Raw genomic sequence first — 23,919 nt, 5'->3', positions numbered from 1 at the left:
GTGATTTGTAACAGAGAAGTGAGGGCGTCACCTCCGCTGATGGAACGAGTGGCCAGAGGGGGCGGGGCGGGGGGGGCTGGGCAGAGGGAAATGAACTGAGCTGGGCCCCAAGCAGAGGTCCGCTGACTTCCCAGGTGCAGCCTTCCAAGTCCTTCCTCTCTGCCGCCTGGTCTAAGATGGCGGCATGGTCCTCACTTCTCAGGGCCGGGAACCACTCTCAGCAACCAAGAGAGGACACAGAGAAAAGGCCAGCGAGGGATATTTCACATCTCTCCCCGCTGTGTGTCAAGTAATAAATAAATAACAATGAGGCGACCACACACTTCTTTGTCAGAAAGGTGGTTGTCAGGGCTCATAGAAACCGTGTCATAGACTTTATGCACCATGATCATAAACCCTGACAGGCTGTTGGGTCAGAATGATTTTATTTTTCTCTCTTTCTTTCTTTTTATTTATTTATTTGACAGAGAGAGACACAGCGAGAGAGGGAACACGAGCAGGGGGAGTGGGAGAGGGAGAAGCAGGCTTCCCCGCGGAGCAGGGAGCCCGATGTGGGGCTCGATCCCGGGACCCTGGGATCACGACCTGAGCCGAAGGCAGACGCCTAACAACTGAGCCACCTGGGCGCCCCAGACTGATTTTCACAGACTCCTTGCCATGTGCTTTCTCATGGGTCGTAGCCCCCGCCCCGCCCCGCCCCCGCCGTATCTGGGATGAGTGAGACCAGAGCAGTCCGCGGATGAAACAAGCCAGCAAACGCCAGGCACCTTCTATGTGCCAGGGGCTGCTCCAGGTGTGCGCGTGACTATCTCACGTAATGCCAACGATGACCCTGTGAAGAAACAGAACTACCATCCCAATTTACAAGTGAGGAAATAAAGGCACAAAGAGGAGCAAAGGAACTAATCCAATGTCCCCTAATGTGGGCCTAAAAAAGTCCTTATTTTTGTGACCTAAAAGAGAGTCCTTTCTAGGCTGGGGGGCTCCCCTGGTAAAAGTATGGTGGTGTCGGGGCTGGAACAATTAATGCCTCCTACTTAGCTGAGCAGAGTGTGGCCCTGTCTTCTCTAAGTAGACTGTAAATCTTTGTTTCCCAATAGTTTCCATCACATGCTTTTTGCTCCATTAATTCTGACCTGCTCACAAGTTGGAGCTGTTTCATCCTTCTGAGTTTTTGTTCTGGTGGTCCTCTCTGCCTAGAATACCCTTTCTGTCCTATTCCCTACCTGCCAGCCTACTCATCCCTCAAGTTTCAGCTCAAGTACCATTTCCTTTTTTTGGGGGGGGGGGGGGGGTGCCTTCCCTGATTCTCCGTCTCAAAATATGACCCTGACTATAAGCTCCTCAAGGGCAGAAAACACCTCTTGTTCATGCTTTTCTACTTTCTAGCATTTAGTGTAATGCCAGTATGTAGTAAGTGCTCAGTAAATGCTCATCACCTAAACTAAACTTGTGAGATTTAGATTTGGATTTCCCCTGCCTTATTTTCCTCCAGCCAATTCTAGTGAATTTGTGTTTCCCCCAGCCTCCACTCAGTAGTCACTGGGTGTATTCACAGTAAATTGCATAGTTCTAAGAAGGATATTGATGTATTAATTGATTGGTTAGGATAGGAAACTGAAGAGTCAAGAAAAGTGTGCTTGTTTTTTTTTAAAGATTTTATTTATTTATTTGAGAGAGAGAGAATGAGAGAGAGAGAGCACGAGAGGGAAGAGTGTCAGAGGCAGAAGCAGACTCCCCGCCGAGCAGGGAGCCCGATGTGGGACTCGATCCCGAGACTCCAGGATCATGACCTGAGCTGAAGGCAGTCGTTTAACCAACTGAGCCACCCAGGCGCGCAAGTATGCTTGTTTTTAATGAAGAGTTTAAAAGAAGACAATTTTTCACCTAAACTGGGATGATAAAATTATAAATGTAAAGTAAAAGACCTTTTCTAATATCTGACTGGACTTATTAAGATCATAATAGTAGCTGATAATAATAAATAATATTTATCCAGTGTTTATTATATACCAGGCACCTTTTTAGATGCTTAACATATTTTATTTTAGCTGTTTTTCAGTTCATTTTCCTAACTGATGAGATAGGTATTGTTATATCCATTAGGCCTGTGAGGAGACCAAGCCTCAGATAACTTGTGTCAAGCTGTGCAGGCACAAAGTGGCAGCCAGGACGCCTCCAGTGATTCTCAGGGTTCTTGGGAAATGAAAGGACCATTCAGAGGAGAGGTTACATTGATGGAATGTTTACAGTTTGGTTTTATAGATAGAATCAAAATGGCAGACCTTACACAAAATCCCTAAGGGGTGGAGGTCTGTGGCTGTAAGTTCTAGAGAGGGCCTCCACTGCCCTCTCCTGTTTACCCATTTTCCAGTAATGTCTTTAACACGAGAAGTTTAGCAAAACCAGCTACAATGTTTGCCTAATGATAGTTTGTAGCCAGCTTTCTCGGGCAGTCTCAAACCAACCACAGTGATTCAGCCTGTTGAGGCCCCACCCATGCTGGAAAATTTTTCCCCTTGGATCTTGAAGTCTGTGGGGAGGGAGGGGGGAAAAAAGCCCTAAAAGGGTTTTTTTTCTACCTTTATGGAGATCTGAGTTATCACAGTCTGGGGTTCCTATTCTAGATGAGGTGAATCTGGGCCTCGTCACTGCTGCCTTCAAGTCCGGCCATTCCCAGAGTCTCTGCAGTGTTTCTCTGTCCTTATGGCCTTGGGAAAGGAATGCTCCCAGAAGTGCGCTCTCATCAAAAAGAAAAGAAAAGAGAAGAAAAGAAAAAACGACATCTATGCTCACCAAACCACAGTGCCCCAGGCATATTGATTTTGTTTTCACTGGCATCCGGAGACATTCAAAAAGTTGTTAGGTGAACAAGTAAATGCAGGGGCAAATCTAAAATTTGAGCGATCATAAGCACAGAATATTTTTTCTTTTTCATTATTTATTTATTTATTTGAGAAAGAGAGAGCGCGCCAATGCCCAAGCCCTTGAACTGGAGGGGGGAGGATGGGAGGGAAAGGGAGAGAGAGAGAATCTTGAGCAGTCTCCATGCCCAGCATGGAGCCCCGTGCAGGGCTCCATCTCATGACCCTGAGCCGAAATCAAGAGTTGGAGGCTTTATCAACTAAGCCACCCAGGTGCCCCTCCTTTTCTTTTTTAAGAATTATTTATTTATTGGACAGAGCACAATCAGAGGGAGTGGCAGGCAGAGGGAGAGGGACCCTGGCGCCCTTTCTTTTGTTTTTTAAAGATTTTATTTTTAAGTAATCTCTACACCCAATGTGGGGCTTTAACTCACACTGAGGTCAAGAGACACATGTTCTACTGACTGAGCCAGCCAGGTGCCCTGATTCAGCTGAGCAAAAACCTCACTAAGTTAATATACCTTCGTAAGTGGGTGTAAGGAGTGCAGAGAAGTCTCAAGAATGGAGGAAGACACTCTCTCTGACAATAAATAATTAAAAGAAAAGGGGGGGGGTGGCTTAGTCAGTTAAGCATCTGCCTTTGGCTCAGGTCATGATTCCAGGGTCCTTGGATCTGTCCCTTATCAGGCTCCCTGCTCAGTGGGGAGTCTGCTTCTCCCTCTGTCTGCTGCTCCCCCTGCTTGTGCGCAGTCTCTGTCTCTCTCTCTCTCTCTCTCTCTCTCTCTGACAGATAATAAATAATTTTAAAGACTGGGGAAAGACTGAGAGAAGCCAGGAGGCAGGGCCTTGCAAATTGTGTAAAGGCTTTTAAATGTTAACGGAGCTCAGTGGGGAACTGCCAGAAGTTTGTGAACAGGGAGGTGACATGATCAGATTTTCCTTTTAGGAAATTCCCTTTGGCTTCTGCACAGACTCTGGGTTGGAGGAGGGAAGTCTAAGGCAGAGAGGGCAGTCAGGAGGCTGTGGCAGGATTCTGGGCAATGCCTGGTGGTGCTGACAGTGTAGGAGTGGGAGAGAGGGACAGATGAAAGAGAGAAGGAGAGTTCAGAAGCAGAAGGGACAGGGCTACGCTGTTGATTGGATGCAGAGCCAGGAAGGGAGAAGAAGCCCGAAGATGACCTCCCACCAATGCATCTCTCCATTCCTATCTCAGCTAGGCTGCCACTCTTGTAAACTTCCAAGTGCCTTGCACTTTTCCCTTTAACAATATGAGTTCTTTGTTCAAGGTCTGTCTTTCCTTTAGAATCTGAGCTCCATGATAGCAGGGACAGGGTTTGTCTCATTCACTAGTAGATATAGTGATTAGTGTAGTACCTGGTACAGATTGGGAAACCTCTTTCTTTTTTGTTATGTTTTGCAGTCAAATGCTCTTCTCCCATCCAAGTACTAACCAGGCCCGACCCTGCTTAGCTTCCGAGATCAGACGAGATCGGGCGCGTTCAGGGTGGTATGGCCGTAGACTTTTTTGTTATGTTTTGGATGAGTGGATGAGGCCAGGCCTTCTTGCTTGGGCAACTTCTAGGTGATGCCATCCTTTGAGAAAGGGAGCAACTAGAGTAAGCAGGTGTAGTACTTCTATGATTATTAAAACAGCAACAAAAACCAGTAAGAAGATTTTCATTTTGGGGGAAAAAAAATAAGGAGATCCTTCCTGTTCTTGAAAAATTCTGACTCTAACTGGCAAGACAGTCAAACAGATAATTCTAATAATAAGAGGGCATCCCCAATATGCTGTGGAAGCACTTGGGAGGGGCCCTCACCCAGGCTTTGGGTCAGATAGGCTTCCTTTACTAGGTAATATCTAAGTCAAGTCCCAAGGGCAAGTTGGAGATAGTCAAGTCAGAGCTGAGTGGGAGGTGAAGAGCAATGACATTCCAGGCTAATGCTGCCACCCATGAAAATTCCCGGAGGCAGCAGAGAGCATAGTGAGTTCACAAATAGGCTTCTTGTCATGGCTGGAGCACTAGGGTGTTGATTGAGGTTCAAGTTGGCTGTGTCTCCCCCCACCCATCCCTTTTATTTTTTTATTTTTTTTATTTTTTAAAGATTTTTATTTATTTACTTGAGAGAGAGAATGAGAGAGAGAGAGCACATGAGAGGGGGAGGGTCAGAGGGAGAAACAGACTCCCTGCTGAGCAGGGAGCCCGATGCGGGACTTGATCCCGGGACTCCAGGATCATGACCTGAGCCGAAGACAGTTGCTTAACCAACTGAGCCACCCAGGCGCCCCCACCCATCCCTTCTTATGGTCAAAGCCTTCTTGTTGTAGCCATGATCATTTATGGTATCACTGTGAACTCTTAGCTCTCATGCCTAGAGAAAGTCTTACTTGTGCCTTTGAAATCACCTTCTTTCCTAGAGAAGGTTAGAGAAAGGATTATTGAAAAACTAGAAGAATAATTGAGGCCATAAATTGATATGTCACCCCCTGAATCCTAGAAGCTCAGCAAATAATCTGTCTGGGTTGAACCAGTTGTGAACAAAACACCAAGGCCTGCTGGTGTTGGTTGGGCCAAATGGATGGAGAAGTGAGTCTGGAGCCCAGGAGTCCTTGGGATCTCCTAGTGTCAGTGCATTTCAAGTGTCCTTTCTGCCATGGAGCTCATTTCAGTGTCTCTGACAGCACTATTTCTGGCTGGCCCATTTATTTTTGGTGTCCAGGGGAGTTGTTATTCATTTTATTTTGGTTTTATGTAGTTCACAGTGCTCTAATGTGATGGTGACCATGACACTTGTTATTCTAGGATCGGGGGTGGTGTGGGTGTGTATCTATGGTGGGGGAAGACAGCAGGAACATCGTCTGAATCCCTGTCCTTTATCTACATGATGCTCTTGCCAAAGATACGGTTTATTTATCAGCCTGATGTAGTAACTCTGTTGTTAGCTCTCTTGCCATTCGGTCAGTTATACCAAGAAAAGGCTGTTTAGGGGCGCCTGGGTGGCTCAATCGTTAAGCGTCTGCCTTCGGCTCAGGTCATGATTCCAGGTCCTGGGATCGAGCCCCGCATCGGGCTCCCTGCTCGGCGGGAAGCCTGCTTCTCCCTCTCCCACTCCCACTGCTTGTGTTCCCTCTCTCGCTGTGTCTCTCTGTCAAATAAATAAATAAAATCTTAAAAAAAAAAAAGGCTGTTTAGATAATGGGTCTCAGTATGCTTCTGAGTTTTAGGGGAGAAAATGGAATGATATTATTAATATTTTAGCATTTAAAAGACTTTGCAAACTTCAGGAATTAGGTTGAAATTTTAGAAACAGGGTTTGAGAAGAAAGATTTGGTTTTTGTGGAACCCAAAAGAAAAAAGAAAAAAAAGCCAGGTCTTTGTAGCATTTGCAGTCTGCTCTCTGAGGCAGGCATCAATAGTTAACTTCTGGTAGACTGGGCAGAAACCCCATGTGGAAGTGAAAGTGAAAGCTGATGAGTGGAAAACTAGGTTGATTGACTTTGATTGGCATTTTCCTTGTTAAAATGGTGTGCAAAAGTTATACATGTTATTCAGGATAGCCTAAGGAGTATGTTTTTCCTGTGTCAAAATACAGAGTGGATTATATGTTTTCTGTTTTATCTAAGGGTAATAACAAAACTTTAACTTGATAAGACGTGGGAATCCATGAGTTTTTGATAGTGAGCGCTAGAGAGGATACTTCCTCAAGCCTTCATGTTAGGGCCCCATAATCTAAGAGGGATTAATATACATAACATTTAGAAATGATCAGTTCTAAACCGTTTGCTTTTAACTGAGTTGAAGTGAATTGAACTTTGAATCTCGATCATTAAAAATCCTTTGTATGGCGCCTGGGTATCTCAGTCGGTTAAGTGTCTGCCATGGAGACTCTCGGAGAATCTGAGCTCCCTGCTCAGCGGGGAGTCTACTTCTCCCTCTGCCCCTCCTCCCACTCATGCTCTGGCTCTCTCTCTCTCTCTCTCTCAAATAAATAAATAAATAAATCTTAAAAAAAATCCTTTGCAAAAGGCAAAGGACTGAGCAAATTACCTCTCTCAGCTTGGGTTTCTTTCTTCTTCTTTTTTAAGTAACAGCTTTATTGAAATTTAATTTGCACTCAATGAAATTCATCCTTTAAAGTGTACAATTCCACGATTTTAGTATATTCACTGAGTTGAGCAACAATTACCATTACCGGGCGCCTGGGTGGCTCAGTCGTTAAGCGTCTGCCTTCGGCTCAGGTCATGATCCCGGTGTCCTGGGATCGAGTCCCACATCGGGCTCCCTGCTCAGTGGGAAGCCTGCTTCTCCCTTTCCCACTCCCACTCCCCTTGCTTGTGTTCCTGCTTTCGCTGTGTCTCTCTGTCAAATAAATAAATAAAATCTTTAAAAAAAAACAAAAACAATTACCATTACCTAGTTAAACAACATTTTCATCTCCCCCCACAAAAAAAAACCTCATACCTCTTAGCAGTCACTCCCCATTCCGTCTCTCTCCAAGCCCTGGAAACCATTCATCCACACTCTGTCTCTGTGTATTTGCCTTTCTCAAACATTTCATATAAAGAATCATACAACGTGTGACTTTTTGTGCCTGGCTTCTTTCACATTAGTATAATGTTTTCAAGGTTCATTCATGTTGTACGAGGTATCACTATATCATTCCTTTTTATGGCTGAAAAATATTCCCTTGTATGGTTATACTCAACTCTGTATCCATTCATGAGTTGATGGAGATTTGAGATGTTTCTATTTTTTTGGCTCTTACTAATAACGCTTTTATTAACATTCATATGCAAGACTTTGTGTGGACACATGCTTTCAATTTTCTGGTATATATAATGATGAGTAGAATTGCTGGGTCATATGGTAACTGTTTAACCTTTTGAGGTTCATCTTGAAAATGGGGAAAACTATGTTTTATATAAGTTCAGGTGGTCAGATCCTCCAGGGTCACGAGGAAGATTATTTACAGTGAGAGATACTTTTTTAAAAAATGCAGGGATGTGAGGTAGAAGTGGAAGTACTTTATCAGTCACTGGGACTCTCAAATTCACAGGGGTCATCTAATGTCATGACTAAGACCCTGGTCAGTATACAATAGGGGTCAGACTGTTGCAAGCATTCGTCTGTGCTTCTCTACTTTCTCAACGAGCAAGGCAGCTAACTTCTTGATGTTTCACTGTCCTGGAGAGTAATGGAGATAATAGTATCTAATCTGCTTACTTCTTCACAAGATAAAATGAAATAATATACATTGAAGTCCTTTGTACATTGTTAGATTCTATGCAGGTGATTGTCGTTGTGAAGACAGCATAATTACATCCAATTAATTTTGTAATTCAGTCTAAGTCATTCAAAACAGCCAGGAATTAAAACTTGTGTATTTCTTCAGCTTAGATTTTATCTGAAAAGCATAGGAATGCCCAGGCACAGAGATGTCTTACAAATAAAATATTTATATGTGGAAAAACCCATCCTTCACCTTCTCCCTGCCCCATCTCTTCCTGTCAACCCCTATCCTCCAACCCAAAACAAGTCAGGCTTCTGGATTGGATTTCACTGGATGTTATAAGATAGGAAATAGTCTCCAGTTATTTGTATGCCCCTCTCCCATAGGGCTGTCTTGGAAAATATGACAGAAAAGTTGTAGGTTAAATCATCTATTGGGGATCATCCTTGGGTCCCAGTCATCGTTGCTGCTTTTGTCTTGGAAATTCGATGCCCTTCATGCTCATTACTCTCCTCCCTCACCTTCCTGTGAAGGCAGCCAGAGCCCTGTCAGAACAGGTCGACTCCCACCACCTTTTACGGCTCTACTATCAGAGAGCTAGTGGCATGTTCTGAGATTTCTTCAAAAAGTTATAGCTTTCTCACTAGTGCTACCTTTGGTAGTATTGTTTCTGTGAGAAAATATGCTTCATACCTGGAATTTCAGGATAAGTAAGGATCCTTAAAGTCCTCTAGAGCTCACTCCTAGCAGATGTGTGAAGACTTTTAAACAAAATCCCTGTAAGTGGTCCTTTAGTTTCAGTTGTGTCCTTTTTGTGACAGGAAATATACTGTCCCTCATAATGTCAGTGGTCAGTAAATATTTGATGAATGAATGTATGGCTGGAGTGTGGTGTGGCAACGAGTTCATTACATCCAACTCTACTAGAGAATTTATCCTCCTGTCTAATTCAAAGCTGCCTCCCTGTACTTCCTAGTTTCATTCCCTTTGAAATAGTTTTTAAAAATTATAACCTATTTCACAAACAACAGAAATGTACAAAGGACAATAAAATACTTGTCCATATACCTAATATCTAAAATTTTTTTTAAGATTCATTTACTTATTTTAGAGAGAGAAAGGGAGAGCGTGAGTGGGGGAAGGGGCAGAGAGAGTGGGGGAAGGAGCAGACTCCCCGCTGAGTGCAGAGCCCCATCTCACCACCCATGAGATCATGACCCGAGTCGAAACCAAAAGTTGGAAGCTTAACTGACTGAGCCACCCAGGTGCGCCCCCCCTCATATCTAAATTTTAACAAACACTATTTTCACTTTGTTTGTCTCAGATTAAAAAACAAATATAATTGCAACCCTCTTAGCAGCCTACCCAGACCCCAGTCTCCTGGCTTAATATACTATTAAGTATCTTTCCCAAAGTTACACAATTAGGAAATAGCAGAGCTGGGATTTGAACCTCGATCTCTTTAGTTCAAAAGCTATTGCTCTTTCCATAACGTCATGCTATCCCACCTGGATAAATATGAGTAATAGTGATAATATTTAGTGCCTGTTTACAAATGGATAAAGTGTCCAGGATTACTGAAAACACTACTCCTGCTCCTCTGTTTACCATATTAAGTTACTTAAGAATAATTTTATTTTCATGAAATGTAGGTATGAATTATCATAGATATCGAGTTAACAGAGTTTAAGCTGCAGAAGTATTATATTTGAAAAGAATGTCAATGAAGATGATTTTTTAGTGGAGTGGACCTTTATTTTTAGGAGACAGATTGGTGAGACGTTAATATGTTTTCAACCATTTCCATTATGAGAGCAATCTGGGGGGTCTGAGTATGATTAAGCAAATGTGAAGCTGAGTTTTTTTTAAAGGCCGACTTGCCAGTTGGTTATGTTAAAGTGGCATGACATACAACAACTGGCTTGTAATCCTCCTACTATTGTTAGCATTGATTGAGTCCTTATCAAAGTCTTATTTCCAGTGTGAACTAACACATTAAGAAACGATGGGAAGAAGAGATTAAAAAAAGAACAGGGGAGAGCCATTAATGTTTGGAAAAAAGTATTTTGAGAGAAGAGTGAAGATTTTTGATGTTCTGTGTAACAAAGGGAGAACAAAGACAGACGTGCTGTCGGTTGCTCAAGAACTTGCAGTGTCTCTTTATTTTCCCAGCAATGCAGAGTTTATAAAAACATACAGACCTGGGGCGCCTGGGTGGCTCAGATGGTTAAGCGTCTGCCTTCGGTTCAGGTCATGATCCCAGGGTTCTGGGATCGAGTCCCGCATTGGGCTCCCTGCTCCTTGGGAGCCTGCTTCTCCCCCTGCTTCTCTCTTTCTCTCTCTCCTCCTATGATCCCAAAAAATAAAAAAAAAAAAAAAAAAAAAAAAAAAATTAAAAAAACAAAACAAAACATACAGACCTGGGACCTGCCCGCAAGAGGCTGGATAGAGTAGGTCTAGCGCGCAGCCCAGGTATGTGCACTTTTGTTTGTTAAGGCTACAAGATGCAAACAAGTAAAACAAAACAGAAAGAACAAACCAACCAACCAGTCTTCCTAGTAAGCAGCTCCTGGCCCTCCTCCGTTGCCCTTTTCTTCACCTGTGCAAATTGAGAGCCAGGATCTGCCTGGAGGAACAAATTCAGGCTCCTCAGCCTGACTTAAACGGGGGTGCCTGGATGTGTCAGTTGGTTACGTGTCTGCCTTCGGCTTGGGTCACGATCCCAGGATGCTGGGATCGAACCCCCGGTGAAGCCCCACATCGGGCCCCACATCAGGCTCCCTGCTCAGTGGAGAGCCTGCTTCTTCTCCCTCCGCCTGCCACTCCCCCTGCTTGTGCTCTCTCTCTCTGTCAAAGAAATATATAAAATCTTAAAAAAAAAAAAAGCTCTTTCAAAAATGGTTGTGTACTTCCCATCCTCTGTCTCCCCATTATATGACATTATGGGCTCTTGTTTTAGTCCAGTTGGCCTTCTGTACTTTTGCTTCTGTTCTCCCTGCCTGGATTGCCCTGTGTTCTCCCCGGAGCCTAGCCAAACCTGATTCATCCTTTCAGGAGAGCTAAAACGCCAGTTCTCTGTGGAACCTTCTCTGATAGTCTCTCTTTCCTATTTTCTATAGTTTTACTATTTGTACAGTTCATCTTGTCCTTTGCTAGTAATGTGTCATTCCCCATTTGCTCAGAACCCTTATTCAAAGTTCAGATTCTGGGGCGCCTGGGTGGCTCAGATGGTTAAGCGTCTGCCTTCAGCTCAGGTCATGATCCCAGAGTCCTGGGATCGAGTCCCGCATCAGGCTCCCTGCTCCTTGGGAGCCTGCTTCTCCCTCTGCTTCTCTCTCTCTCTCTCTCTCTCCCTCTGTCTCTCATGAATAAATAAATAAAATCTTTAAAAAAAAATTTAAAAAAAGTTCAGATTCTGTCTTGTATGTTGAAGTTAGTTAGAAAAGTTTATTTTAATTATAAAAATAACATTTTAGGGGTACCTGGGTGGCTCAGGCAGTTAAGCATCTGCCTTCAGCTCAGGTCATGATCTCAGGGTACTGGGAATGGAGCCCTCGAGTCAGGCTCCCTGCTCAGTGGGGAGGGAGCCTCCTTCTCCCTCTCCCTCTGCCTCTGCTCTGCCTACTTGTGCTCTCTATCTCTGTTAAATAAATAAACAAATAAATCTTTAAAAAAAAATAACATTTTATAAGGAAGGATGCCTTTAGATAAATTCCTCATCCTGAAACACCTGTGTAATCTTGTATACAGATTGAGTTCTATTAGAATTAAATCCAGAGGGACCCCTGGGTGGTTCAGTAGGTTAAGCATCTTGGTTTCAGCTCAGGTCATGATCTCAGGATGGTGAGAGTGAGCCCAGGTTGTGGGGGTGGGGGGGATGGAGGGGTTGGGAGCACCCTCTCTCTCTCTCACTCAAATAAATAAATAAAACCTTTAAAAAAGAAAAAGAATTAAATCCAGAGAGGTCAAAGTCAGCGGGTTAATTATTGATCAATTCTTTTTTTAAAGATTTTATTTATTTATTTTAGAGAGGGAGAGAGCACCAGCAGAGGGAGGGAGAAGGGCAAGCATACTCCACACTGAGCGCAAAGCTCAATCCCACATCTCTGAGATCAGGACCTGAGCCAAAATCGAGAGTTGGACACAACCAACTGAGCCACCCAGGTGCCCTTATTCATCATTTCTTTTGTTCAACAAATATTTATTGAGCACCTATTGTATCCCTAGCTCCATTCTTGGTACTAGTGATATAGCAGTGAACAAAATAGGAAAAAATCCTGCCTTTCATATGGGGTTCACATGCTAGTGGGCAGAGACAGATAAGAAACAAAATAAATAAGGAAATATAATATTTTAAATAATGAAAGTGTATGGATTAAAAAAAACAATGAAGGGATTACTGGGGTGAGGTCTAGGGAGAGTTACACTTTTAAATAAGGTGGAAAGTGACATCTGATCAAAGACCTAAGTAATGAAGGTGAGGAAGAGAATCTGCAGATATCTAGAGAAGGAGCATACCATACAGAAGGATCAACAAGCCCTAAGACCCCGAGGAGGGAAGGTGCTGGCTATTTTTGAGGGGGAGCAAAGGGAAGCATGTGGCTGGAGCAAAGTGTGCAGGGAGAAAGTAGTAGGAAAAATGGAAAAGACAAGATGAGGAGCTGGGTTCTAGATTAGGGCCTTGGGCCTTAATGGGCTAATGAAATGACTTAGCATTTCTTTTTTTTTTTTTTTTTTAAAGATTTTATTTAGTTTTTGAGAGAGAGAGCACGAGAGGGAAGAGGGTCAGAGGGAGAAGCAGACTCCCTGCCTAGCAGGGAGCCCGATGTGGGACTCGATCCCGGGACTCCAGGATCATGACCTGAGCCGAAGGCAGTCGCTCAACCAACTGAGCCACCCAGGCGCCCATGACTTAGCATTTCACTCTAAACTTGATGAAAAACCAGTGGGGGTTTCCGGCAGAGGAGTAATCTGACGTATTTTAAAGGGTCCCTCTGGCTTCCGTGCTAAGAATACACTATAGGGGAGCAAGGGTGGGAGCAGGGAGACCAGTTATCGGGGCTAGTCCAGTAATTTAGGGGAGCATTCAATCATAGCATCTTGGGCTAGAGTGGCCAAGATACCAGTGCAGAGGTAGTAGATGGATTCTCTCTCTATAGAAAGTAGAAATAAGGGGCGCCTGGGTAGCTCAGTTGGTTGTGACTGCCTTCAGCTCAGGTCATGATCTTGGAGTCCCAGGATCAAATCCCGCATCGGGCTCCCTGCTCGGCGGGGAGTCCGCTTCTGACCCTCCCCCCTCTCGTGTGCTCTCTCTCTCTCTTTCTGTCTCTCTCAAGTAAATAAATAAAATCTTAAAAAAAAAAGAAAGTAGAAACAATGAGATTTACAGACAGATGAGATGATGTGTAGGAGAAAGAAGAGAAAAGAATAACTCAGAAGGTTTTGGCCCAAACAACTGCAAATACTGAGTTGTTACCAATTGAAACTGGATCCACTGGGGAAGGAACATGTGTGCTGGGAAAGCTCAAGAGTTCAGTTTCAGATGCCACAAGTATTCAAGTCTATATTCAAGTGGACATTTCTACTAGGAAGTTAGATACATATTAGAGTCAAGAGAAAGGGCTAGATAGGCATATAAACTTAGAAATTTTCCTGCAGTAACCATCCTAGCAAATGTAGTCTCTTTGGAGCTATTAAAACAAACTTTTCTATATTATTGGAAAATTGTGAGAATAATATAAGCAAGCTAGCCCCTATCTAACAAGTCAGATCAGCAAAAAGTGAAATATATATGGAATACTTACCTACTCATTGATTCCACAGATATTTAGGGATCGCTTCCTCAATACTATGCAGTGAGTGTGCCAAGACACCAAATATGCCTTGTCGGCCCTCAGAACACTCCAGTGTGGGGGAGCTGATTGTAAGCCGGCTGTGACTCCACAGGGGGATGCCTGTCACTGGGGAGGGCTTCCGGGCTGTTGTGGGAGCTGAAGGAGGAGAGAGAGATGTGTGAGTCATTGACCCTTTCATTGGGCAGCTCACAGACTAGCTGGAGAGACATAAACACAGGAAAAGTTAAATAGCTCTAAGAGGTGTAAATAACCCCTCCAGACAACAGATAAGCCATGTCATGAGGCACCCGATGAGCACTTGCAGAATGTTGATATTTGCCTGAGGAGTTCAAAAGGGGGAGACATCCTTCTGGCCTGGGGTAGCAGAGAAGGCTTTGTTTGGGTGGGAATGGAACGAGGGCTTGAGAAAAGACGGGGTGTTTCTTGAGGGGATGTGATAGCGTTTTCCTTATTCTGAGAGTGTTGAGACGCCTGTGAAGGATTTTAACTAAGGGAGGTGTCAGGATAAGATTTGAGTTTTGAAAGTATTACTCTGCCTGTAATATGGAGGACAGATGTCTGGAGTGAAGTCTGGCAGACATGATAGACTGTGGCAAAAGTTTTTGCTATGAGGTTTGCCTTGAGAATGGAACATTCAAGTTGAGCTATCTAGCAAAGAGCTGGGTATGTCAGGCTAGCTCTTGGGGGAGAGGGCTCAGGTGGAAGGTTTGGGGTTGTTTGGGAGGCCACAGTGATAGCCCTAAAAGTGGATAAAATCTCGAGGGGCAAAGTATGGAGAGAAAAACATCAGAAGGGGGAAGAACTGACCATTGTTTAAGCACTCGCCTTAAGGAGCTGGCAAAACAACAAAAACAAAAACAAAAACAAAAAAACAGAAAAAGGGCCAGAGAGATAGAAAAGCAAGGTATCACTGGGCATAAGACGAATCAGGCATTTATGTACAGAAAGAAATACCTAGGTTGGGTAAGAATCCCTGCATTCATATGCAATTTTACATTCCATGAACTTTTATTAAGCTATCTTTTGTGCTAAAAGAATCTAAATAGACATTGAAATCATGATTAAACACAAATCTGGAATCTGGCAGCCTGGTTAGTAGTAGGTAGGTAATAAGTAGATAATAAGTAGGTTATTTCCTCTAGGAGCTTAGACCAGAAAAGGGCCTTGAAAATCACCTACTTTCCAACCACTTCATTTTATAAATGAGGACACTTGGGCCTCTGGAGAAATGCATTTCCAAGGTCTTACAGCTATTTAGTAACAAATACAAGCTATTTTCAGACCAGAAAAGGATCTTCTGAGTTTTCATTTAGACTTCCCTCTTCCTTGCTCTCTCTAAGCCTAAATGACACTCTTTAATTCCAAGAGCACAGATTTAATGAAAAGAGCTAAATGAATTTTGAATGTGTATATTTTTTTAGAAATGAGGAATATTTTGTCTTAAGTTACAGCTGATGGTAAGAAATGTGTTGCCCACATGTAATCCAAATCTATTTGAGAGAATGCTCAGTTCTAATGATGACCTCCTGAGGCCACTTTATTCACTCAAACTTTTTCTATCTTTTTTTTTTAATTTTATTGTTATGTTAATCACAAACTTTTTCTATCTTTAAAGGGCAGTGCAAGTCTCAGTGAAGCTTTTTTCTCATCTTTCCAGTAAGAATGAATCACTCTTTCTCCTGGGTTCCCATACATGCAGTGTTTTTCGAACTTCAGTATGAAACGTCTTAGTGGGTCATGAAATCAATTCAGCGGGTCACTCCCAGGAAGAAAAATAGAATAGAAAAACACCAGAGTACATCACACATAGTGATGGTAACATTACTTTGTGAAACTTTTCAGTTATGTCTGTCCGTGTAGGTGTGTGTGTGTACCGGACTGCGGTATAAAATGTAAAAAGTTTGAGTAACACAAGCTTGAAGGATTCTAGTGGAAAACACATCCCTCCATCTGTATAGCCACCAGCTCTTTGAGAGTTGGGACTATCTTCATCTTTGTATTTGTCATGCCCAACATACTACCCGGTGGATACCCAGAAGATGTTGGTTAGACTTATTATGAAGAATTAAGATAGAAGATTGAAGAACAGGTAGGTTAGGGAAGAAGTGAGTACTTGATTTAAGTATAAAGGTCTAGTTTCCTTTTACTTTGATGTTAATATTAATGCTTTTCAACCCGGTATTACTGGAACTAGGAACCTGTGTTTCATATCTGTGTTGTGGGATGGTCTCCTAGTCACCTTCAGTGTCCCGTGTGATGTGGTATAAATAATACTTCCTGCTAATGTTGCAGCTGTCATTCAAGGATCTTAAATTGCTTTGCGAGCGGGATCTGGTGGTGAGTGCCTGGCTCCACTTGGCAGGTGCCAGAGTAAGAACCAGTGACTGGCTGAAATCTCTGGGCTCCAGACTGACGCCTCCTCTCCTCCCCTTTCCCCCTCAGCCCTCTTTCCCTCATCCCTTGGAGGAAGGAGCCTTTGACCCTGCCTCGCTGTGAGCTTGTCTAGCTGGTAATAGCTCGCAAAGATTTCCACGGAACTAGATTTACTCTTTCTTTGGGGGTGGCTCTGGTGTGTATCGGGGTGGGAGGCACGTGGTGGTAAAGACTATTTATTTAACTGCTTCTGGACTTGAAAAGTCCAGGGAGCAAAACTGGGAAGAAACTGATTAGAGGTGAATTCTGGATCATCAAAGGAAATTGGAGAGCCTTCCCCTCCTGTTAATAGGTCTTTAAGATCTGCACCTGACAGAAAGGGGATATTTGACATGTGCTCTTTCCTATAGCAACCTATTTCTTGCTCCTGGCCACACTCCTTTGGTTTGTTTTTTGTTTGTTTGCTTTTTTTTTTTTTTTTTTAAGTAAACTCTATCCCCAGTGTGGGGCTGGAACTCGGGATCCTGAGACCAAGAGTGGCAAGCTCTACCGACTGAGCCAGCCAGGCGCCCCCTCCCCTTTGTGTTTTATTGTGCAGATGGGCCACCAGAGACTTAAGTGCCCACTTAACACACACAGCCCTTCATTTTCTTCTCTTTTGTGCAAGCCCACCAGCACCTTTAAGTATTCCCATTCCCCATTTCCTGGAAGCTTCTGGGGGGTCAGTTTTCTCTCTTTTCCAAGAAACTGTTAACTGCCTCTAGTTGGGCCTGCGAGGCTTGGGGAGGGTGACAGCCCGGTCCGGCTTGGAGTCGGGTTACACCACTTGTGTCTGAGTTCACGCAGCATGTTCCTCTGTCAGGAATTCCGCAAATATCTCCCAGAGGTAAAAAAGGAAAGTGCGCTGCGCTCCAGCACCCAGAGCAGTGAGCCCAGTCCCAGGTCCCCGAGAGAGCGCCAGCCACTGGGGTCATGTCGCCATAGCCTCGGCAGCGTCCCAGCGGCTCGCTTCATGCCGCGGTGCAGCTGCACTATGTTCCTAGGGTGAGGGGGCGACTGGGCATGCTGCTCCCCATGGGTTGCCCACCATGTCTAATGGATATCGCACTCTGTCCCAGCATCTCAATGACCTGAAGAAGGAGAACTTCAGCCTCAAGCTGCGCATCTACTTCCTGGAGGAGCGCATGCAGCAGAAGTATGAGGCCAGCCGGGATGACATCTACAAGCGAGTGAGTGCAGGAGCCGTGCGCTCCAGCCCTGGGCAGGGGGCTACTGGCCCACCCACCGATATCCAGGCTCTTCCTACCTCTGGCGGTGCTAACTAGGGAGGGAGGCGGGTTCCACGCCAGGTCTGGCCACCTGAATGCGGGGGTGACCTTGGACCAGCTCATTTCACCTCTTTTGTGACTGTTTTGTACTTTCCTTATGTGTAAAGAGACAGAGCTGGATCAAATCAGAATTTGCTCTGCCGTGGAACTGTTCAGAAGGGTCACCTTTGGGAGCTGGTTTACAATGTAGATTCCCTGCCTTACCCCCGGGGGATTCTGACTTAGTAATGCAAGGGAAGGGGGTCTTAAAATTTGCATTTTTTTAAAGTTTATTTTATTTTTTAGTCATTTCTACACCCAACATGGGGCTGGAACTCAGGACCCCAGGAAGCGCTTGCTCTTATGACTGAGTCAGCCAACGCGCTCACTGGAAGTTTGCATTTTTTAAAAGCTGCCAAGGTGACTCTGAAGCAGGTTGTTTCCAGGACATATGTTCAGCTAGAGAAGGACCCCTTCTAGCTCTGGCTCGGTGGCGGCAGAGAATGAGCCTATGGAGGAAGAAGCAGGGGCTAAGCGCAGTTCTGTTCCCTGAGAAATTTGTGTTTGTCCTTGAAGATGATAATGCAGATAACATTTAAAAGATCGAATCTTAGGGGTTTTCAGGCTTAGGACTAGTTCACCTAAGAATAAGAAAAGGGTGCTGATGGCCTCAGGGGTGGGAGGGGGCGGACGCTTCTCTGAGCGGGAGGCGGGTCTGGGTTGCTGGGTGAGTGATGGGGGTGGGGAAGGAAGAGGGAGGGGGCTGGCTGAGGGGAGGGTGAGACGAGACAGCACCTTGGTTGGTAAGAGGACACAAGGCTTTTGGATGAAGCTTCCTAATCGGTTACCACAATGTTGGCTTCCTCAGCCTTCTTAGTGTCTGGACAAGCTCTCAAGTGGCCTGAGTGACCTGGAGCTGGTCGCCTCTGATTTTTTCTGAGCTTCTAAATCTCTAGCTGTTTACACCAGAAGACTATACAAATATTATCATTGTCTATGTGTGTCCTGTCCTGTCGAGAAGAAGGTTGGGAAGCTTTTGCAGGCTGCCAGATAATATGTTGGATCAGAGGAATAACCGGTGTCTTTGAAACCCAAACAGTTATTTGGTAAATTCAACTAATGTGGGCAGCTACATCTGGGGGATTTAGCCCTGTTTTCTGTCTTTCTTGGATTTCCATGTTTTAACCTGAATCTTCCTGAAATTGGTCCAGACTGACCTTCAATCTCTTACGTGGCTATAGAGTGAACATGCCTGAATGGAGTTGCCAGGGGTCAAAGTCAAGGAAGATATTATCAAGTGGCGATTGGTAATGCAGAGAGATGGAGAGGCTGGGAGGGTGAATGGCAGTCTTTGCCTCGGGGTAGAAATAGTGAATGAATTTCTGCCTTGTGCAGAGGGAGAAGCATTTTTCATTAGCTGTCTCCAAAGCAAGGCAGAAGGAAGGGGCAATGTCTTGGATTATTTAAGGGAAAGGAATTTTTTTTTTTTTTTTTTTTTTAGTTTGAATCAACTGACTGCTTGAATCATTTGGTCTCCCCCTCTGCTCTGCACTGGCTAACAAGACTGTCCTCAGGGAACATTTTGGGTGGGGTGTGGGAGGGCACCATTACACTCCTAGAGAAGTGTGATTAAGAAGATTCTTTAAAAAATAAAAAAAGATTCTAGAGGGGCAGGGTGGGGAGAGTCGGCACAGGACATTGTCATATGCCAAGGTTGCTAACCCTTTTATTAGCCCAGTATTGCCACTAAGCGCTATCTCTTCCTGGCCTTAAGTCCAGAGTCATCGGGCACCCACTGGCATTCTGTGATTTAAGGAATCGCAAATTACTGTGTCCCCTCCTTTCCCTTCTTACCAAATCTTTGTTCAATCCATCTGTCATATTACTCATCCCATTTGGCTGTGATTATTTGGGAAGCACTGAAGGTTTAAAATGCTCTTCTTATTTGGGAAGAAAAACACATAAAGCCATTATCAATCATTAATATCATGGTTGAAATTAGTTTATCACACTATGCAGTGATGAGGGCTTGATAGAGAAACAAGGGCAGTTCCATTTTGATGGAAGGACAAGGGATCAGAAAACCACCCCAGCCAGGGAGCCCTGGACAACCAGGGGACCTAGGCAAGTTACTTAACCTTTCTGAGTCTATGTCAGCCCCTGTAGAATTGGCATGAAGAATACTGCACAACTCCATAGGCACTGAAGATTGTTTGTTGAGAGTGTGAATAAATAGCAGCCCTAAAGATGAAACGAGAAGACTTTGATCACAGCACTTTGTAAACTTCATAGCTTCCTATGTATATGAGGGGGTAGTAGTTATAGGTTTACCAGTAATAATAGTTACTATGAGATTTTAAAATGGGAAAGAGGCTCTTTTAATCTTACCTGCAGGCATTCCCATGAATATGCCTCGCGTTCCACAAGGTTAGGACAATGAATGAGTAGCAGTGTGGGTGAAGAGACACCTAGGATGACATGCAGTGCATCACATGGTAAGTCAGGTGGTTCAGATGGGAATTTAGAGCCCTGTTCTGTGACCACACTTAGCTTGATTTTTCTTTAGCGTTGGAAGGACGCTTCTTTAAATATAGTAAAAACCATTAAATCACACCCAGCTAAGTCAGAATCCACACTAATTTGGGTGCTGTATGCATGATTCTTTTAAATAAAACCAATGTTTGTGAAACATACGTAAGTCTCTTGTGAATAGTAATTATTTTATCATTCTATGTATTTTTGCTACAGCAGATTTTTGTTAAGATATTTGCACTAAAGAATGGAATATTACTGTCTTAGAGACAATCAAGCATTTCGCCATGACTGCAGGCAAGGGAAGTATAGGAAAGTTTAGGAGAAACGGACTGGAGAGAGGGTTCAGTCTTTCTCCCACCAAGTGGCAAGTCCTCAGTTAGGTAGTTGAGTGAGGGAGAGACTAAAATACATATAGTCCTTAGTTGTAATGGCAGCTATAAGGATGTTTAATTGTATGAGAAGGTGTAAGAGTTAGAGAATTACATAAAAACCCAGAAGAATCAACTTCAAAGCAAGTAAATTAAAGGAGTTAAGGGTTTCTCTCTTTAGAGCTGTTCAGAGAATTTAGAAATAATCCTAAAACTCATGCTAGCTATGGATTAATAAAGTAGTATTAAATTATACATAAAAATTGGTTCTGTGAGACTGGAGGCGTTTCTGTTGAGTGTTTATCTTTTTGAACTTCAACTTCTGTAAGCAATTTAAAAAGAAACAGGACAGGAAGAGGCTGCTTACCTTCTGCGCCAGGGAACTGGGGCATATTCAGGTACCACTGCCCCCTGTTGGTAGCAAATATTAATTGTAGGTTCAGCTTTTGTGGGAAGACTGTTCTGAAGGTCTGAAGCAGGGAAGGGAGAAACCACTGTAATACATATAGCTCCTGATTCTGGAACAAGGTTAAGTGAGAAAATGCTGTAAGTGTTCCACAGCTGAGTATGGCCCACTCCTAGGGAGACTGGCTTGTGAGCATTTCTGGGCTGCAGCTGCTCTGGTAAATAATTTCTGGGTGGCAACTTGGCTGACTTCCTGGTTGTTGTTGATTATCTAATCCTGCATCTTCTCATGATCGCTGAGTGCGCTGCCACTGGAAATATGCCCAACCCTGGAATTTATGAAATCCACTGCTGTGTGGTAAACATCCAGTCCCCAAAGAGCACATAAAACCACTATCAACTGTATTTTGCCCCATGATGACTACTTGTTAAACTTGTGTGAAGTTAGTATTACCCAAAGTTGCTTTATTTTTTTAAATATTTATTTATTTTATTTGAGAGAGAGAGAGAGAGATCATGACCTGAATGGAAACCAAGAGTTGAACACTTAACCAACCGAGCCACCCAGGCGCCCCCTTGCACCCACCCCCCGCCCCCCCGCCCCGGCCCCAACAAGGTTGCCTTAAAAAAATTTAAGGCTCCCTTTTAAGAATGTAATTTAAAATCTGACAGGGCCAGATCCAATAACAAAACCATCAGGAAAAACTGAATGTCGTCCTCCTGGACCAGGTAGAGTCACTGTTTAAGTATGACATTATTTTTTTTTTTAAAGATTTTATTTATTTATTTGAGAGAAAGAATGAGAGAGAGAGAGAGAGAGAGAGAGCATGAGAGGGGGGAGGGTCAGAGGGAGAAGCAGACTCCCTGCTGAGCAGGGAGCCCGATGCAGGACTCCTGAGCCTAAGGCAGTCGCTTAACCAACTGAGCCACCCAGGCGCCCAAAGTATGACATTATTGATACTAGAAGGTTAAAGTCGTTTTGGCCTTTATTTAGATAGGAGGTGAAAGAGTTGTATTTCATTATATATCGGCCTCTTAAACTTCCTGACTTCTCTGAGCTGTGCTTTCTCATCTTTGAGATTGGATGATATTTCTCCTGAGCAAACTTGGAAGTTTATTTATTTATTTTTTAACTTTGAAGTTTATACATAGCGTACTTCTGTTGCAGGTTTTAAAAATCATGATAGGGCGCCTGGGTGGCTCAGTTGGTTAAGCGACTGCCTTCGGCTCAGGTCATGATCCTGGAGTCCCGGGATCGAGTCCCACATCAGGCTCCCTGCTCGGCGGAGAGTCTGCTTCTCCCTCTGACCTTTCCCCCTCTCATGTGCTATCTCTCTCTCATTCTCTCTCTCAAATAAATAAATAAAACCTTAAAAAAAAATTTAAAAAAAAAATCATGATAAACAGCCTATTGAGTTTACTTGCCTCCTAAATTTTCATCATTTCTACTATTCTGTGATCACTGGGCATAATAGTTAAGAGCTAAACCCAACAGACCTGAGAAGGAATCTTGGTTCTACTACTTGCTACCTGTGTTAATTTGGGAAAATACTATAATGTCTCTGAGCTGAAGTGGGTGTTGTAATAGCACCTATCTTATAGGATCTGAGGGAGGATTAAATGAGCCAATTAGTTCAAATCAGCACAATGCCTATCATATAGTAAGCCCTCAAGAAATATTTGCCATTATTGTGACAAATTGAGAGATGACAAAATTGCCCAGATAAGTCCAATTATTGGATAAGTCCAATCATTTTTTATTTTAAGTCAGTTTTTTTTCCTCAATAGTGGATTTGGGACCATTTGTCCTATTTGTCTTAATTCTCCATTTTAGTTTGCCCGTAAATAACATAATATAATCCAAGTGTCCATATTGCAGCAAATTTACTGTCACCCTCAAGTACAAATATTCCTTCAAAGAGAATGAATAGGAAAGGTTGGGTCTGTTAAATTTCTGTTTTGTTTTTTAAAGAAAATATTGGAGTCTGATGTGGGGCTCGACCTCACCACCCCAAATCACAACCTGAGCCCAAACCAAGAGTTGGATGCCTAACTGACTGCACCACCCAGGCCCCCCTTATTTTTTTGCTTTTAAGAACTATCTTTTTTTTTTAGTTGAATATAGGAACTCCATTGGGCTATACAATTTAGGAACTTTGACTTGAAGCAACGGAAAGCTATTAGAGAAAGACTACTATCTTTGAGGGATGGCAAAATGTAGGTAGACAACTTTGGGATTCAATCAGAAGACCTGAATTCTGAATATTCCTTGCTACGCGTCTGTCCTTGGCCATGTCCATAACTTCTTTGAGCCTCTGTTTCCTAAAATAGAGGTGCAAATTCCTGCCCTGCCCTCCTCCCCATATGCAAACCTGTTTTAATGTGTTAGGTGTTAAATCAACATAAAGGATTGTTACTATCCTGCATACCTGGAGACACCTACTAGAGCTCGGTTGCACCTTCTCGGGTTATTGCCTAAAGGGATGGTGCAGTTGCTGTGACACAGTGAATGGTTTTCTTCTTATATTTAACAGAGTTGACTCTTGTTTTCTTTTTACAGTTTAGTAAACCTTTAAACCCTTGTTTAGTTAGCTGCTAAGGTTTTTATCTCCCTCTATGTTTTACTTATGTGAAGTCTAAGAAATGTGCATAGTAGGGAAGGGAGAAATATATAAGTAGAGAGAAGAGAAATCAGGACAACTTTGGCCAAACTATTTTTAAAGAGTTCTCTGGAAGCCTGGTGTGAATGTAGCCTGTGTCTGCGCACACTGTGTGTGTGATTCCTCGTTCTCAGCTTTCTGAGGTCTGTAAGGCATGCTTGTCCATTTCCTCTTCTTTTTGGGAGTAGAAGTAGGAAGAAAGGAGGGAGACTCTGTCATTAAATAGTCGTAACTGGTATTTGTGTTCTTGGTTTAAAAAGTGTTTAATCTTCACAGCTATTAGGGTGACTGCTATAAAAACAAAACAAAGAAATAAAAAA

The 23,919-nt window shown here is 43.4% G+C and overlaps 1 protein-coding gene and 1 long non-coding RNA gene across 12 annotated transcripts in view; one reads left to right on the top strand and one right to left on the bottom strand.

The window, feature by feature from the left end:
• Positions 1 to 23,919, top strand: part of PDE4DIP (phosphodiesterase 4D interacting protein) — a 215,902-nt gene that overhangs the window by 59,478 nt on the left and 132,505 nt on the right. For 5 of the 11 annotated variants that reach the window (XM_073896027.1, XM_073896041.1, XM_073896043.1 and 2 more), the window contains exon 4: positions 17,443 to 17,553. The exons of 3 other annotated variants lie outside the window; for them this stretch is intronic. In XM_073896027.1, the coding sequence (XP_073752128.1) occupies positions 17,443 to 17,553 (111 nt within the window). 3 more of the 11 variants (XM_073896034.1, XM_025872555.2, XM_073896044.1) reach the window with 2 other exon arrangements.
• LOC141373388 (uncharacterized) lies at positions 6,722 to 21,126 on the bottom strand. The gene is made up of 4 exons (XR_012379291.1): positions 20,902 to 21,126; positions 20,020 to 20,099; positions 13,901 to 14,086; positions 6,722 to 7,225 (listed from the first exon to the last, which is right to left on the bottom strand). It is a non-coding gene; the product is annotated as an uncharacterized lncRNA (long non-coding RNA).

This window comes from Callorhinus ursinus, unplaced genomic scaffold, assembly GCF_003265705.2.
Source record: "Callorhinus ursinus isolate GAN/ISIS: 27379988/994484 unplaced genomic scaffold, GSC_fseal_2.0 scaffold9, whole genome shotgun sequence".
Taxonomy (NCBI): domain Eukaryota; kingdom Metazoa; phylum Chordata; class Mammalia; order Carnivora; family Otariidae; genus Callorhinus; species Callorhinus ursinus.
Note: the sequence above shows the minus strand (reverse complement) of the source record. Positions and strands in the feature narration are given on the sequence as shown.